The sequence below is a fragment of the Narcine bancroftii genome, chromosome 2 (assembly GCF_036971445.1).
Source record: "Narcine bancroftii isolate sNarBan1 chromosome 2, sNarBan1.hap1, whole genome shotgun sequence".
Lineage (NCBI taxonomy): Eukaryota > Metazoa > Chordata > Chondrichthyes > Torpediniformes > Narcinidae > Narcine > Narcine bancroftii.
In genome coordinates, this window is record NC_091470.1 from 10701160 (window position 1) to 10717886 (window position 16727).

General features: G+C 38.8%; 1 protein-coding gene across 7 annotated transcripts in view; it reads left to right on the forward strand.

Annotated features, from left to right (window-relative positions):
• ttll5 (tubulin tyrosine ligase-like family, member 5) overlaps positions 1–16727 on the forward strand; it is a 1011501-nt gene that overhangs the window by 24296 nt on the left and 970478 nt on the right. For all 7 annotated transcript variants that reach the window (XM_069915842.1, XM_069915845.1, XM_069915843.1 and 4 more), the window contains exons 3-4: positions 15063–15169; positions 16000–16082. In XM_069915842.1, coding sequence (XP_069771943.1) covers positions 15063–15169; positions 16000–16082 — 190 coding nt within the window. The remainder of the gene's footprint in view (positions 1–15062; positions 15170–15999; positions 16083–16727) is intronic.

A 16727-nucleotide genomic window follows, 5' to 3' on the forward strand; every position in this document is an offset into this window, starting at 1 on the left:
CCCCCCCACCCTGAATTTCCCCTTGTCCCTTGCCGGGCAACCTCAACTCCCCTCTCTGTTTGGATTGCGAACTTGCTCGCAAGCGTCAACTGATTTTGCAGTGACTGTTATTCTCTCCCACCCAACCCCCTCCAGAAAAGACTTTTATCTTCACATGTAACAAAGCTCACCCTCTTTTTTTCCCCCCTTACTTTCTTTCTTCCCTTTTCTTTTCCTCCTTTAGTTCTTACTTATACATTATTTTTTCTTTTTTATATGTAGTTTGTCGTCATTCTTTGTTCTTGTTACATCTCTTCATCTGTCTTTCTTTCTTGCAGCCATTCTGCAAATTCTCGTGCTTTCTCCGGATCCGAGAACAGTCTGTTTTGCTGACCCGGGATAACTATTTTAAGCACCGCTGGATACCTTAACATAAATTTGTAGCCTGTCTTCCATAGGATTGATTTTGCTGCGTTAAACTCCTTCCTCTTCTCCAGGAGCTCAAAACTTATGTCTGGGTAGAAATTTTTTTTTTGACCTTTGTATTCCAGTGGTTTTTTGTGTCCTCTCATTTTTTACATTGCCTTCTCCGATATATTTTCTCTTGTCGTATAGCTCAGGAATTTTGCTAACACGGATCTTGGTTTTTGTTATGACTGTGGTTTCGGGGCTAATGTTCTGTGTGCCCTTTCTATTTCCATTCCTTCCTGCATTTCTGGCATTCTGGAACCTTTGGGATCCATTCTTTTATAAATTCTTTCATATCTTTGCCTTCTTCATCTTCCTTAAAGCCCACTATCTTTATATTGTTTCTCCTATTATAGTTTTCCATTATATCCATTTTCTGAGTTATTAACTCCTGTTTCTTCAACTTTTTTGTCCCTTTCTTCCAATTTTCTTTTTAAGTCATTCACTTCCATTTCTACCGCCATTACATGTTCTACCACATTTTCTAATCTTTTCCCTACATCTGTAATGACCAGCTCTATTCTACTCACTTTTTCTTCTGTACTTTTCATATTTCTTTTCACTAAATTCTAGTGTCAGCCATTCTTTTAATGCTTTCATATGTTCTTGAATTTTTAAAAAATCTATGTACTGTCCATTCATTTTACCTCCGATTCCTCAGTGAAGAGCTTGGTCGTCTTCTTCTTCTTCTTCTTCTGTGTCTGCTCTTGGGTTTGTGTCTTCTATATCTCTTCCTTGTATCTGTGTCTCTTCTGACTTTCTTGTTGAGCTGCTTGTCTCAATTTGTTGGGTATTTTTTGTTTCCATGGTGTCTTGATGTTGGCCCTCTTCTTCTGGGTTGGTTATCTGTTGTGTCTCTAGTTTCCTTTTTTCATTCTCACCCCTCTCGTTACCGTTATTTTCTGTATCTTCCAGCTGGGAGCCCTCCAGTCGGGTCTCTCTCAGCTGTTCGTGCTGTGAAGTTTCACTCCACAGCTGATCCCCCCCCCCCTCCCGTCGATGTTGTCTTTGTCATGCACATCAATCGCGCATGCACGGTTGCGCACCTCTATTTGGCTCCGTTAGCCATCTTTGCAGTCCTGTGTTTGATGGGTCGTGACCCGGCGGGGTCTCCACTGACCTCAGGGAGTGGGCTTCTCTTTTAACGGCAGGTCCCTGCTTCTTCGTACAGGTAATGCCTTCACCTTTCTCTTCCGGCGTCTTTCTTTCTTCTTTTCTTCCTGTTATTTTTGGCTTTACTTTCTTTGGTGCCATTTCCTCCACACCTTTATTTTTTATTTGTTGTGATTTGTGTGTCTGGGGCTTTGTTTTTTCTTCACCTTTTTCCTTCTTTTCTGGAGAGGGCTGGTATTCTCCTACTGGCCACTATTCCATCACGTGACTCCTCCCCGCTCCTCTTGCTTTTGAGCCAAATGTAGACGATATTACTTGTCCCACCCATTCTTTTTAAATTTAGCATGTTCCAATTTTGTAAGATAGTTTCTTGTAGAAAGAGTACACCTGCCTTGAATTTTTTTAGGTGTGTAAAGACCCACCTCCTCCTCACCTACCCATTTATCCCATTAACATTAAGACTAATAAAATTTTAATATTCTATCCATATTTATTTTTCAAACAAATATTTTTGAACACTAAAACCTTTTTCGGTAGTTTAAATAATGCACTTTAAAAAAACATACAACGTCATTGCCCTCATGGAGATGTAAACAGGAAACCCTGAAAGCCCATGAAAAAAGCCTGCAGAATCTCTCGAGGAAGAAGAACCCCTCTCTTTAGCACCATCCTTTTATAGATACTCCTCTTCAGGCACCATTATCCCCCTTAGAATGGAGTCTCCACCTTGCTACTACTTTTCCCAAGTTTTCTCTCTTTTCTGAGCTCTCCATGAACATTTCAATAAAATTTAATTTTCAACAATAAATACAATATGGTTTTTAAAAAAAAATTAAACTTTTACTTCATCCTATTGTAAATGTTCTTCACAGTCTTCTTCTTTGGCAGCCTTGGATTTTTCATAAACCTCGCAGTAAGTCTTCTATCTCGTTTTTAGTCTAGAAAAAGTGTTAATTATCTTTGCTATTTTGACCCTTAGAGTCGTGGGTAGATGATCAAATATTTCAACTTTTTGGAATGTCTTTTTACATCATCAAACTCCGACCTTTGCTTAATCAAAGTCGGACTAAAATTATATCTTTTTTTAAATGGTGCTTTTTCATGATCAAACTCAGGCAGGCCATCATTTTGCTTATTCATGTGGTGCACCCTGAAATGTCTCCCGTTCCCAGTCACTCAAAAATCTTACCAGGACCGGTCATGGTGCTGATTGCTGGCTTTCTTGGGTCCGAGGTTCCGTTAAGCCCTTTCAATATGCAGTTTTTCCTCTGAATGTGTCTTCTCCCAGCACACACAGGATCTATCATTCAAAGAAGTTCACCGGATCTTCTCCCTCAATTCATTCTTTCAGTCTAATAATTTGAACATTGTTTTGTTTGCTGAAATTCTCCATGTGGTCGATCTTGTCCAACGGACCTTGTCTATCTGACTCCCATTGCTTTGCATCTTTCTCCAAAGCTTTGAGCTTATCTTGTGTTTTTTACCATGTATACTTCTGGTTGGTTCATTTTTTCTATTAAATCTTTAACGATTTCTTTAATTTCAGTCATCCTTTCATTTGTGTCTCTCATTACATTTTCAACGTCAACAATTTAGTTGCTCAAGTTTTCTATCTTCAGGATAATATTTAGTTCTTGTCCCAACTCCCCAGCTCTGCCAGAGTCCGCCGGTCCTGAGACCATTTTTGCACTGCTCTTTTTCAAGCTTTCACTTGATGTTCCTGGCTGCGTAGAAACTTCTTCATTCCTTGTTCTTGGCTACCTTTGTTTCTTAGTAGTTGTTTTATCCATTTTTTGGGGATAAAACAATTTTAAAGTTTTAACTGTCTTTTTAATACTCTTCACAGAGAGTTCAATCAAAACACGTCTGTCTTGGTCCTTTGCGTGGCCACGACCCCTCTTATGGTTATTTTTAAATTAAAATTGGAACCTAACCCTTTAATAGCTCTTTTTGGAATACTTCATAACCCTAACTTCAAATCAATGTCACATTTTATCTTTCTGTAATGGCCAGACAAGCAATTTTGATTATAAATGGAAAGACAATATTTCACCTCCCCATGCACAATGGCTCAGGGATATTCTGTCTTGTTTAAACTTGGAAAAAATTAGATATGTTGTCATTGATTCAAATATCAAATTCCAAACAATATCTGGCTCCTTTACGGTCTATTTTCATAACCTTGAGTTCGTGTTGGTTTGGAATTTTGGCACAATGCTGCCTCTCTCCAAGATTATGCCACCTGAATTTTTAAAATGTCATCCTTCAACCTTGCTGAGGGGAAGGGGTTTAGAATTTATATTTTGGTTTTTTTTGGTTAGGTTCTATTGTATCGTTATGTTTGTGCTATTGTACCTTCTGAATTTCTACACATGATCATTATTGTAATTTTTTCTGTAGCACATATCCTAATTGTTCATTTTTTTTCTATTGAATAAATATCAATAAAAAATTTTAAAAAGAAAGATACTTAGTGAAGCGATCTCCCAGTCTGCGTCTAGCCTCTCTGATGTAGAGAAGGCCACAACGGGAGCACCGGATGCAGTAAATTCTCTGCTTACCTCCCCGCACTCCTGCTTATATCTCGAAGAAGGGCTCAGTCCTGAAATGTTGGTAAAATATCTTTACCTCCTATAGATTCTGCAAGACTGACTGAGTTCTTTCAGCATTTACTGTGTGTTCTTACCTCAACATTTGCCTTCCTCCATCCAGTTCTGCTTCAATGCTCTTCCTTTGCCTTCCTGACCCCTCTTAACCTTTAAGTCTCTCATAACAAGAAATTTGAGCAGGAACTGGCCATCCCTGCTCCGCCATTCAATAAAATCATGGCTGATCTGATCATTGACTCAATTCCACCCACCTGCCTTTCCCTCATATCCTTTAATTCCTTTTTATGTAAAAAATCTATCTAACTGAACCTTAAATATGTTTAATGAAGTTGCCTCAACCCCTTCCCTGGGCAGAGAATTCCACAGATTCACTCCTCTCTGGGAAAAACAGATTTTCCTCATCTCCATGTTAAATCTACTCCCCGAATCTCGAGGCTGTGTCCCTCAATTCTGGTCTCATCTACCAGTGAAAACAATTTTCCTTCCTCTATCTTATCTGTCCCTTTCATAATTTTATATGTTTCTATAAAATCTCTCATTCTTCTGAATTTGAGGGAGTATAATCCTAGGCAATTGAGTCAACCTCCTCATCTTTGGGATCAACCTGTGAACCTCCTCTGGACTGCTTCCAAGGCCAGTATCTCTTTCCTCAAGTATGGAGACAGAACTGCACGCAGTACTCCAGGTGCGGCCTTACCAGGACCTTGTACAGTTGCAGCATGACTTCCCTGCTCTTGAATTCAATTCCTCGAGTGACGAAGACCAACATTCTATTTGCCTTCTTAATAACTTGCTGTACCTGCAACCCAACTTTTTGTGATTCATGCACAAGCACTCCCAAGTCCTTCTGCACTACACCATGATGCAGTTTTTCGCCATTTAAAATAATAATCTGATCTTTTTTTTTTCAACCAAAGTGGATGACCTCGTATTTACTAACATTGTATTCCATTTGCCAGACCTTTGACCACTCACCTAACGTAACTATATCCTTCTGCAGCCTCTCCCCATCCTCTGTACAATTTGCTTTTTCACTCAATTTAGTATCATCCGCAAACTTGGCTACACTACATTCTGTCCCCTCTTCCAAATTCAGTGTAAATGGTGAACAGCTGCGGGCCCAGCAACAACCCCTGCGGCACCCCACTTACCACCGTCTGCCAATCAGAAAAACATCCATTTATCCCAGCTCTCTGCCTTTTGTCAATTAACCTTTTTGATGTCTCTTGTACCGCACCTTATCAAATGCCTTCTGGAAATCCAAATATACTACATCAACCTGTTCTCCTTGATCTATCGCACCCATTATATCCTCAAAGAACTTCAGCATATTTGTCAAACAAGAACTGCCCTTTCTGAATCCATGCTGCGTCTGCCTGATGGAACCCCTTAGTTCTAAATACCTCACTATTTCTTCCTTAATGACAGTTTCAAGCATTTATCCTGATTACAGACGTTAAGCTAACTGGCTGATAGTTACCCATCTTCTACCTATATCCCTTTTTAAAAAGTGGTGTGATATTTGCTGTCTTCCAATCTGCCAGGACCTGCCCAGAATCCAGAGAATTTTGGTACATCGACTATAACTCCTGCCATTTCCCTCAGTACCTTGGGATCCATCCCATCAGGACCAGGGGATTTGTCTGCTTTTAGACCCATTAGTTTGCTCATCACTATCTCTTCTGTAACAGTTATTTTGTTGAGGCCCTCACCTCCCTTCGCATTCCTATCACCACTCTTTGGCTGTGAATTGTGACACAAAATATCTGTTCAATGCCTCGCCCATTTCATCATATCAATCTCCCTTTCTCATCTTACAAGGGACCTATATTGACTGTAGCCACCCTCTTCCATTTTATATATTTATAAAATTTTTTGCTATTTTTTTTTATCCTTTATTGCCTTTTAAAGTTTTCCCAGTCCTTCAGTTTCCCACTACTCTTGGCTATTTTGCACACATGAACTTTTAATTTTATACTTTTCTTAGTTAACCAAGGCTGGCTCTTCCTTCGCTTATTGCCCTTATTTTTAACGGGAATATACTTTTGTTGAGTGCTGTGAAAAATCTCTTTGCAAGTCTTGCACTGTTCCTCAGCTGTTCTGCCAACTAGCCAGTGCTCCCAGTCCACGCTGACCAATTTCTCCCTCAGCCTGTTGTAGTCTCCTCTGTTCAAGCGTAATACACTGGTTTTAGATCTAACGATTGCACCCTCCATCTGGATGAGAAATTCAATCCCACTCTGATAGTTTTTTCCAAGAGGGTCCCTAACTACCAGATTGTTCATTTTGCCCATCTCATTGCACAATACTAGATCTAAAATAGCATTCTCCCTTGTTGGTTCCTTAACATGCTGCTCAAGAATAGAATCATCCTGCAGACTCCCTCAAACCCAATTGATTTTCCCAATCTAAATGGAAGTTAAAGTCCCCCGTGACAACTGCCGTTCCGTTTTTAAATTCCTCAACTATCTCTTGGTTAATTGGCTGTGCCACTGTGCTGTTGTTTTTTGGTGGGCGATAGACAACTCCCACCAGTGATTTTTTTTTTCCCCTTTACTATTCTTAATCTCAACCCAGATGGACTCAACATTCTGCTCCTTAGATCTTATATCATCTCTCATTATTGCCCTGATCTTATCCTTTTTTTTTAAAAATTTTTTATTTTTCACACCATAAATCACATTAGCCATGCTACACACTTTTTCTTTTTCACACATATACAGTGACTTTTTCTCCCCCCCTCCCTCCTCCCAAGCCACCCCCCACCCCCCCCCCCCCCCATCCATTTTAGGTATACAATCTAGGTTACATTAAACCAGTCAGATAATGTTGTCATTCAACAAAAATACACCAGAAATTCTACTGAGTCCATTCTTTTCTTTCCTTCTCCTTCCATCAACTTAGGTAATGATTGTCCCCGGTAGGTTTTCGCTATTGTATTTAATGTAAGGCTCCCATATTTGTTCGAATATTTCAATATTATTTCTTAAACTATATGTAATTTTTTCTAATGGAATACATTTATTCATTTCTATATACCATTGTTGTATTTTCAAATTATCTTCCAATTTCCAGGTTGACATAATACATTTTTTTGCTACGGCTAAGGCTATCTTAACAAATCTTTTTTGTGCCTCCTCCAAATCAATTCCAAATTCTTTGTTTTTTATGTTACTTAGGAGAAAGATCTCTGGATTCTTTGGTATATTGTTTTCTGTTATTTTATTTAATATCTGATTGAGATCTTCCCAAAATTTTTCTACTTTCTCACATGTCTAGATTGCATGAATTGTTGTTCCCATTTCTTTTTTACATCGAAAACATCTATCAGATACTGTTGGGTCCCATTTATTTAACTTTTGAGGTGTAATGTATAGTCTGTGTAGCCAGTTATATTGTATCATACGTAGCCTCGTATTTATTGTATTTCTCATCGTTCCAGAACATAATTTCTCCCATGTTTCCTTTTTTATCTTTATATTTAAATCTTGTTCCCATTTTTGTTTAGTTTTACCAGTTGTTTCCTCATTCTCTTTTTCTTGCAGTTTAATATACATATTTGTTATAAATCTTTTGATTAACATTGTATCTGTAATCACATATTCAAGGTTACTTCCCTCTGGCAAACTCAAATTGCTTCCTAATTTATCTTTCAAGTAGGATCTCAGTTGGTAATATGCCAGCGCTGTATTTCCAGTTATATTGTACAATCTCTCATTTGTTCAAAGGATAAGAATCTACTTCCTGAAAAACAATTCTCTATTCTTTTAATCCCTTTTTTTTCCCATTCTCTAAAGGAAAGGTTATCTATTGTAAAAGGGAGTAACTTATTTTGCGTCAATATTAGTTTTGGTAATTGATAATTTGTTTTATTTCTTTCTACATGAATCTTCTTCCAAATATTGAGGAGATGATGTAATACTGGAGACGTTCTATGTTGTACCAATTTTTCATCCCATTTATATAATATGTGTTCAGGTATCTTTTCCCCTATTTTATCTAATTCTAATCTCGTCCAGTCTGGTTTTTCCCTTGTTTGATAAAAATCTGATAGGTATCTTAATTGTGCGGCTCTATAATAATTTTTAAAGTTTGGCAATTGTAGGCCTCCTTGTTTATACCATTCTGTTAATTTATCTAGTGCTATCCTCGGTTTCCCCCCTCTCCATAAAAGTTTCCTTATTATTTTCTTTAACTCTTTGAAGAATTTTTCTGTCAGTTGTATTGGCAATGCCTGAAATAAGTATAATATCCTTGGAAAAATGTTCATTTTAATACAGTTTATCCTTCCTATTAGTGTTAGTGGTAGATCTTTCCAATGCTCTAAATCGTCCTGTAATTTTTTTCATTAGTGGATAATAATTGAGTTTGTATAATTGGCCGAGATTTTTGTTTATTTGTACACCTAGGTATCTTATTGCCTGCATTTGCCATCTAAATGGAGATTCCTTCTTAAATTTTGAGAAATCCGCATTATTCATAGGCATTGCTTCACTTTTATTTACGTTTATCTTGTAACCCGACACTTCTCCATATTCCTTCAATTTCTTATATAATTCTTTTATTGATAGTTCTGGTTCTGTTAGGTACACTATAACATCATCCGCAAATAGACTGATTTTATATTCCTTGTCTTTTATTTTTATTCCTTTTATATTATTATCTATTCTTATCAATTCTGCTAGTGGTTCTATAGCTAACGCAAACAATAAAGGTGATAGTGGGCATCCCTGCCCCGTTGACCTGCTTAAGTTAAATTGCTTTGATACATGTCCATTTACTGTCACTTTTGCTAACGGTCCCTTATATAATGCTTTAATCCAATTAATATACTTCTCCGGTAAACTGAATTTTTGCAATACTTTGAACAAATAATTCCATTCTACTCTGTCAAAGGCCTTCTCTGCGTCTAAAGCAACTGCTACTGCAGGTGCTTTATTTCCTTCTACTGCATGAATTAAGTTAATAAATTTACAAATATTGTCTGTTGTGCGTCTTTTTTTGATAAATCCAGTTTGGTCTAAATTTACCATTTTCGGTACCTGCTCTGCTAATCTGTTTGCTAATAGTTTAGCTATTATCTTATAATCTGTGTTTAGTAAAGATATTGGTCTATATGACGCTGGTGAGAGTGGATCTTTCCCTTGTTTTAGTATTACTGTAATTATTGCTGTTTTACATGAATCTGGTAAGTTTTGTGTTTCATCAATCTGGTTGATTACATCCAGGAGGGGCGGAATTAATAAGTCTTTAAATGTTTTGTAGAATTCTATTGGGAGTCCATCCTCTCCTGGTGTCTTATTATTTGGTAATTTTTTTATTATCTCTTGTATTTCTACTGTTCCAAATGGTTCTGTTAATTTATTTTGTTCCTCTATTTGTAGTTTTGGTAGTTCAATTTTAGTCAAAAATTCATCTATTTTCCCTTCTTTCCCTTCGTTTTCAGTTCGGTATAATTGTTCATAGAATTCTCTCAAGTTTTCCTTAATTTCTTTTGGATTATATGTAATTTGTTTGTCTTTTTTCCTTGATGCCAATACCATTTTCTTAGCTTGTTCTGTCTTAAGCTGCCATGCTAGGATTTTGTGCGTTTTTTCACCCAGTTCATAATATTTCTGTTTTGTCTTCATTATATTCTTCTCTACCTTATATGTTTGTAATGTTTCATATTTTATTTTTTTATCCGCCAATTCTCTTCTTTTAGTTGTATCTTCCTTCATTGCTAATTTTTTTTCTATATTTACTATATCCCTTTTCAACTGCTCTGTTTCCTGATTATAGTCCTTCTTCATCTTGGTTACATAACTTATTATTTGCCCTCTAATGAATGCTTTCATTGCATCCCATAGTATAAACTTATCTTCCACTGATTCCGTATTTATTTCAAAATACATTTTTATTTGTTTTTCAATAAATTCTCTAAAATCCTGCCTTTTAAGTAGCATGGGGTTTAATCTCCATCTATACATTCTTGGAGGGATGTCCTCTAGCTTTACTGTCAATATTAAGGGTGAATGATCCGATAGTATTCTAGCTTTATATTCTATTTTTCTTACTCTATCCTGCATACTAGCTGATAACAAAAATAGGTCTATTCTTGAGTATGTTTTATGTCTAGCCGAGTAATATGAATATTCCTTTTCTTTTGGGTGTTGTTTCCTCCATATATCCAAAAGTTGCATTTCTTGCATTGATTTAATTATAAATTTGGTTACTTTGTTCTTTCTGTTAATTTTTTTCCCAGTTTTATCCATATTTGAATCCAAATTCAGGTTGAAATCCCCTCCTATTAGTATGTTCCCTTGCATATTAGCTACCTTCAAAAAGATATCTTGCATAAACTTTTGATCTTCTTCGTTAGGTGAATATACATTAAGTAGATTCCAAAACTCCGAATATATCTGACATTTTATCATTACATATCTCCCTGCTGGATCTATTATTTCCTCTTCTATTTTAAATGGCACATTTTTACTAATTAATATCGCCACTCCTCTTGCTTTTGAATTATACGATGCTGCTGTTACATGTCCTACCCAATCTCTCTTTAATTTCTTGTGCTCCAATTCAGTTAAGTGTGTTTCTTGGACAAATGCTATATCAATTTTTTCTTTTTTCAGTAAATTTAGCAGTTTCTTCCTTTTAATTTGGTTATGTATTCCATTAATATTTAAAGTCATATAGTTCAACGTAGCCATTTTATACTTTGTTTATCTTCCCTTTCCGTTTTTCCATCATTACCTTTCCTCCTTTTCCATTTCTGTTTTCTTATTTTAAACCCTTTATAAGACAACATTCCTAAAACATCAAACATTTTCCTTATTCTCCTATTTATAACTTCTTTAGCCCCAATCTCCCCTTCCCCTCCTGAGTTGTCCTTTATCCCTTGTCGGACAACCACATCTCTCCTCTCCATTTGGGATTGCGAATTCACTCGCAAGCGTCAACTGATTTTGCAGTGACCGCTATTCCCCCCCACCCAGCCCCCCCCAGAAAAGATTTCACTTTTCATATGTAACAAAGGTCACTCTTTTAATTCCCTCCTTATTCTCTCTATTCCATTACCTTCCCTTATTAATTCTTGTCTATACTATCTATATTTTCCTCTAAGTACCGATACATTCACGTATGCACATTATACCTATACACTCTTATACCTCTTTACCCACATACATATCAATCGTGATCATTTTTACTCTCATTACACGTCTTCATCTCTCCGTCTATTTTGTAGTTGTTCTGCAAATTTTCGTGCTTCTTGTGGATCCGAGAATAGTCTGTTTTGTTTTCCTGGAATAAATATTTTCAATACCGCTGGATGCTTTAGTATAAATTTATACCCTTTCTTTCATAAAATCGCCTTTGCTGTATTGAACTCCTTTCTCTTCTTTAGGAGTTCAAAACTTATATCTGGATAAATGAAGATTTTTTGCCCTTTATACTCCAGTGGCTTGTTGCCCTCTCTTACTTTTTCCATTGTCTTCTCCAGTATCTTTTCTCTTGTAGTATATCTTAGGAATTTTACTAAAATAGATCTTGGTTTTTGTTGTGGTTGTGGTTTAAAGGCCAATGTTCTATGTGCCCTTTCTATTTCCATTTCTTGCTGTAGTTCTGGACATCCTAGGATCCTAGGGATCCAATCTTTTATAAACTCTCTCATATTCTTGCCTTCTTCATCTTCCTTAAGGCCCACTATCTTTATGTTATTTCTTCTGTTATAATTTTCCATTATATCTATTTACTGAGCTAACAGTTCTTGTGTCTCTATAACTTTTTTATTAGATTCCTCTAATTTCTTTTTTAAGTCCTCTACCTCCATTTCTACTGCTGTTTCCCGCTCTTCCATCTTGTCCATTTTCTTTCCCATTTCTGTTAAGGTCATATCTATTTTATTCATTTTCTCTTCTGTGTTGTTTATTCTTCTTCTTAAATCATTAAATTCCTGTGTCTGCCATTCTTTAAATGACTCCATGTATCCTTTAATAAGAGAAAGTACCTCCTTTATCTTGCCTTTCTTTTCTTCTTCCATTTCACTGTACTCTTCCTCTTCTTCTTCCTCTGGGTTGGCCATCTGTTGTTTCTTTGTTGCCCTTTTCTTCTCTTCATTATTGTTTCCATTGTCTTCTGTGTTCTCTTCTTGCTGCAGGTGTTCTGCAGCTGTCGTTGCCGGCTGTGGAGATGGACTCCCCAGCTGGTCCACCCTCCCGTCGGTGTGTTTTTTTTCATGCGCATCGCGCATGCGCAACTCCTCGCGCATGCGCGGTTGCGCACTTTTACTCGGTTCAGCGAGCCATTTTAGTAGTCCAATTTCTACCGACCTGAGGAAGTGGGTTTCTCTCTCCACAGCGGGCCTCTTCGAACAGGTAAGGCCTTCTCCTTCTTCCTCCGTTGTCTTCTCTTCCTCTCTTCTTACCGTTGATTTTGATTTTTCTTTTTTTGTCATCTTCTTTCCACCTTTATACTCACTTTTCTTTAACTTTTATTTCTGTGCCTTTGTGTTTTCCTTTGTTTTTTCCAACTTTTCTGGAGAGGGCTGGAGTTCACCGTCCGGCCACTACTCCATCACGTGACTCCTCTCCGATCTTATCCTTGATTAAGAGCACCACCCCACCATCCTGTCTATCTTTCCGTGCTACCTGATACCCTTGAATATTTAATTCCAAATCATGCCCGCCTTGCAACCATGTTTCTGTGGTGGCCACTAAATCATATGCCTGTGTACTGATTTGTGCCTCAAATTCACTAACCTTGTTTCTAATACTACACCATTATGCTCATTGTCCTTTTAGAATCTAGTGACCTCGGCATCCTTTGGTTTTGACTTTTCTGTCCTCTATTTTTCTTTTTCTCTTTCCAAACTCTGCCTTTGGTCTCTGTACCACCTTCCTCATTCTTTGTAGGTTCCCACCCCCCTTCCCCAACAGCACTAGGAAACAATCTCCCTAGTGCAAGGGTTCCCAACCTGGGGGTACATGTACCACTGGGGGTACATGTACCACTGGGGGTACATTTGCACTTTTCAGGGGGTCTGAGAGAATAACCACTACTGTATTGTAATCTGCAGTCAGATTGTGCAATGTCGTGTTTTTTTTTAATCCTTAATTTTTAGGGGAATACGGGAACCTATAAAAATGCCTAGGGGTACAGAGGAACAATGCCCTAGGGCATTGATCCCAGCCCTGCCCAGATGTAGACCATCTGGTTTGTACTGGTCCCATCTGCCCCAGAGCCAGTTCCAATGCCTCAAGAAACTGAAACCCTCCCTCCTGCACCACTGTTCAAGCCACATATTCATTCTAGTTCTACTCTGGCCAGCTCATGGCACCCGTAATAATCCTGAGATTATTACTTTTGAGGTCCTACTCCTTAATTTATCTCCTAGCTCCCTAAATCCGGCTTGTAGGACTTCATCTCGCTTTCTTCCTATCTCGTTATGGACCACTACAGCTGGATGTTCACCCTCCCCTTTCAGAATGTCCTGCAGCCTCTCTGAGAAATCCCCTGACCCTTGCAACCGGGAGGCAACACACCATCCAGGAGACCCTTTTGAGGCCACAAAAGCTCCTGTCTGTTCACCTTACTATAGAATCCCCTATAACTATTGCTCTACCACTCCTTTTCCCTCCCTCTTGCACATAGTGCAATGATCCTGACGAGTGCTGCCTTCTCCTGATGGGCCATCTCCCCCAACAATATCCAAAGTGGTCTGTCTGTTTTGGAGGGTAAAGACCACAGGAGACTGCTGCATTACCTATCTGTAATCGCTCTTGCTGTTAGTCATCCAGTCCCTATCTTTCTCTACTCTCAAGCTGTGGTGTGACCAACTCACTAAATGTGCTGACCACCACATTCTCTGCATCCTGGATGGGCCAAAGTGAATCCACGCGAAGCTCCAGTGCTATCATGTGGTCAATCAGGAGCTGCAGCTGGACATACTTCCTGCACACATAGTCCTCGAGGACATTTTCAGTCTCCCTGAGTTCCCACATGGCACAGGAGGAGTATGACATGGGTCGGAGCTCATCTGCCATGCCTGAAACAAACCCCAGTAATGATATTAAATTAAAAAAAAACCCTTTTACCTGCGCTGAAGCCTCTCTGTGCTCCACTCCTTCTCTGTGCCACTCACTTGCTGGCCGCTCCTTCATCTTCCCCTCCTTTTATTGGCCCTTACCAATTAGTCCTGTTGCCCCATCACTTGCTCCTCCTCGCTTGTCCTTCGCCTCTCACCTTTCACCTGAACTAGGCCCAAGACCGGTTCTCTCATTGTCTCACTGTCTCCATCTTGCAATGGATCCCAACCCCTGCCAGAGTATGTAAAGAAGAATGTTGCTGAGAGAAATGTTGTTCTCTCATGGAAGGCACAGTTTACACCTCAACTACTATATCCATACAAGTGTGAACTATTCAAGAAGTAATGAGATGTTACTATTGGGACTGTGTGAACAAGTGTAGCAGAGTACCCTGGTTATGGTGCATTACACAAAAGTGTGTGACCTGCTGAGTTTCTCTAGGATTTTTGCGTATTGCTTTGGCGCAGAGAGGCTTTGGCATGGGTTGTTTTTTATTTAATATCACTGGGGTTCATTTCAGACATGGCAGATGAGCTCCGACCCGTGTCATGCTCCTCCTGTGTCCCTGAGGACTACATGTGCAGTAAATGGGTCCAGCTGCAGCTCCTGATAGACCGCGTGACAGCACTGGAGCTGCACGTAGATTTACTTTGGAGCATCCGGGATGTGCAGATTTTCTTTCACACTCTGTTTTTGATGATGCTCCATTCAGAAACTGTGATCTGGTGAAAGGACAGAATGAAGAGAGTAATGTTATGGGTTTAATGGCCTCGGGTATTCGTTCTGAGGATCTACATCTAAAACAACCTTTATGTTGCAGGGAGCACCCGTGCCTTCGATGGACGGGCAGCAATAGAATGATGCCCATCTTGGTTTTCTATGCAGATGGTATTGTGACTAAAGACAGCAACTTGCGCTTAATTGGAGGTAAGTATTACTGCTATGAAGAAAAATCTGTCGATCCAGAATTCAAACAGTGCAGAATTCAAAGTGCAGAATAGTGAGGCTGACTTTATTATCAGAACTTGTGCAAAGCAAGAATGTAAATACTTCAGAGCAAGTTCTAGAGTAGAGGCTTGGACCTTTGAAATATGTTCACTGTAGACTACTTTTTCAGTCAAAACAATTTAACAGAGCTACAAGTTTTGAATTCAGTTATATTTCTATTGATTTTATAAACTTGAATAAGATCACTCTTCACACCCTTTCATTGGAGGGAGGAATGTCCCAGCTTATCCAGCCTCTCTCTATAACTTGAGCCCTCCAGTCTAATCAATATCCTGGTGAATATTTTCTGCACCCTCCTCTGGTTTAACCCTTCCTGTAGGATGGTGACCAGAACTGCACACAAAACTCTGTTTTGTGGTCTAATTAGTATTCTGTACAGTTGTAGCATGACATCCCAACTCTTGTGAAAGTAACAGCCAATGAAGACAAGCATGCCTTGTGTATTCACCATCCCGAGTCATGCAACGATGCATTGTAACCCTAAGTCTTTCTGTTCTACAACACTCTCCAGGGACCTGCATTCACTGTGCAAGTACTGCCCTGGTTTAACTTCCAAAAATGCAACGCTTCACACTCATCTGAGTTAAGTTCCATCTACTGTTCCTCTACTTTCCCAGATTCATTATTCTGTTGTAACCTTAGACAACCTTCTTCACTGTCTCCCAGATCTATTGTACAGATTTACAGTTTTTGTTTATAATTTTACTGGCACAATCTGCTATTTTTCTTTTCCTTCCCTCATTACACAGAGCGATATCACCTGGCGTACAAGATCATACGCACTGAGAGTAGACTGGTGCGCAGCATTTTGACAGTACACGGCTTCCACGAGGTAAGTTTGAAGTTGAAATGTCACTTGTTCAGTTGACTGCTCATCTGAGTATGCCTTCATGATATATATCAATGCCTCCTCTTATTACTGTTCATGTGGCACCAATACCTGAGACAACAGGATAAAGTTTGACCAGCACCCAGGCCCCAGTTTGAGCTCTGGTTTGTCTGGAATACTGTGTGCAATCTGGCCTCCTTTCTTGAGAAAGAAAAGACCAACTTTGGAGGTGGTGCAGAGGAAGTTCACCAGGTTGATCCTAAAGATGAGGGGGTTGGAAAGAATAAGTCACTTGGGATTACACTCACTGGAAATAAGAATGAAAGGGATTCCTGTAGAAACATCCAAAATGATCAAAGAATAGATAAGATTGAATCAGAGAGGCTGTTTCCATTGGTAGGTGAGACTAGTAGGAAGGGGCATGGCCTCGAGGTTTGGGGGAGTAGGTGTAAGACAGATGAGAAAGAACAAGTTTAAATTTGTTATCATCCAATTGTACAAGTGTGACCCATCGTAACAGCATTCTCTGGTCCTTGATGCAAAAAACATGCAGACACACATACAAAGAAATGATACCTACCATATATATCAATGGCACAGGGGATGGGCCCCCGGATCAGAAAGGAACTGGTGGGGGAGAGAAGAAAA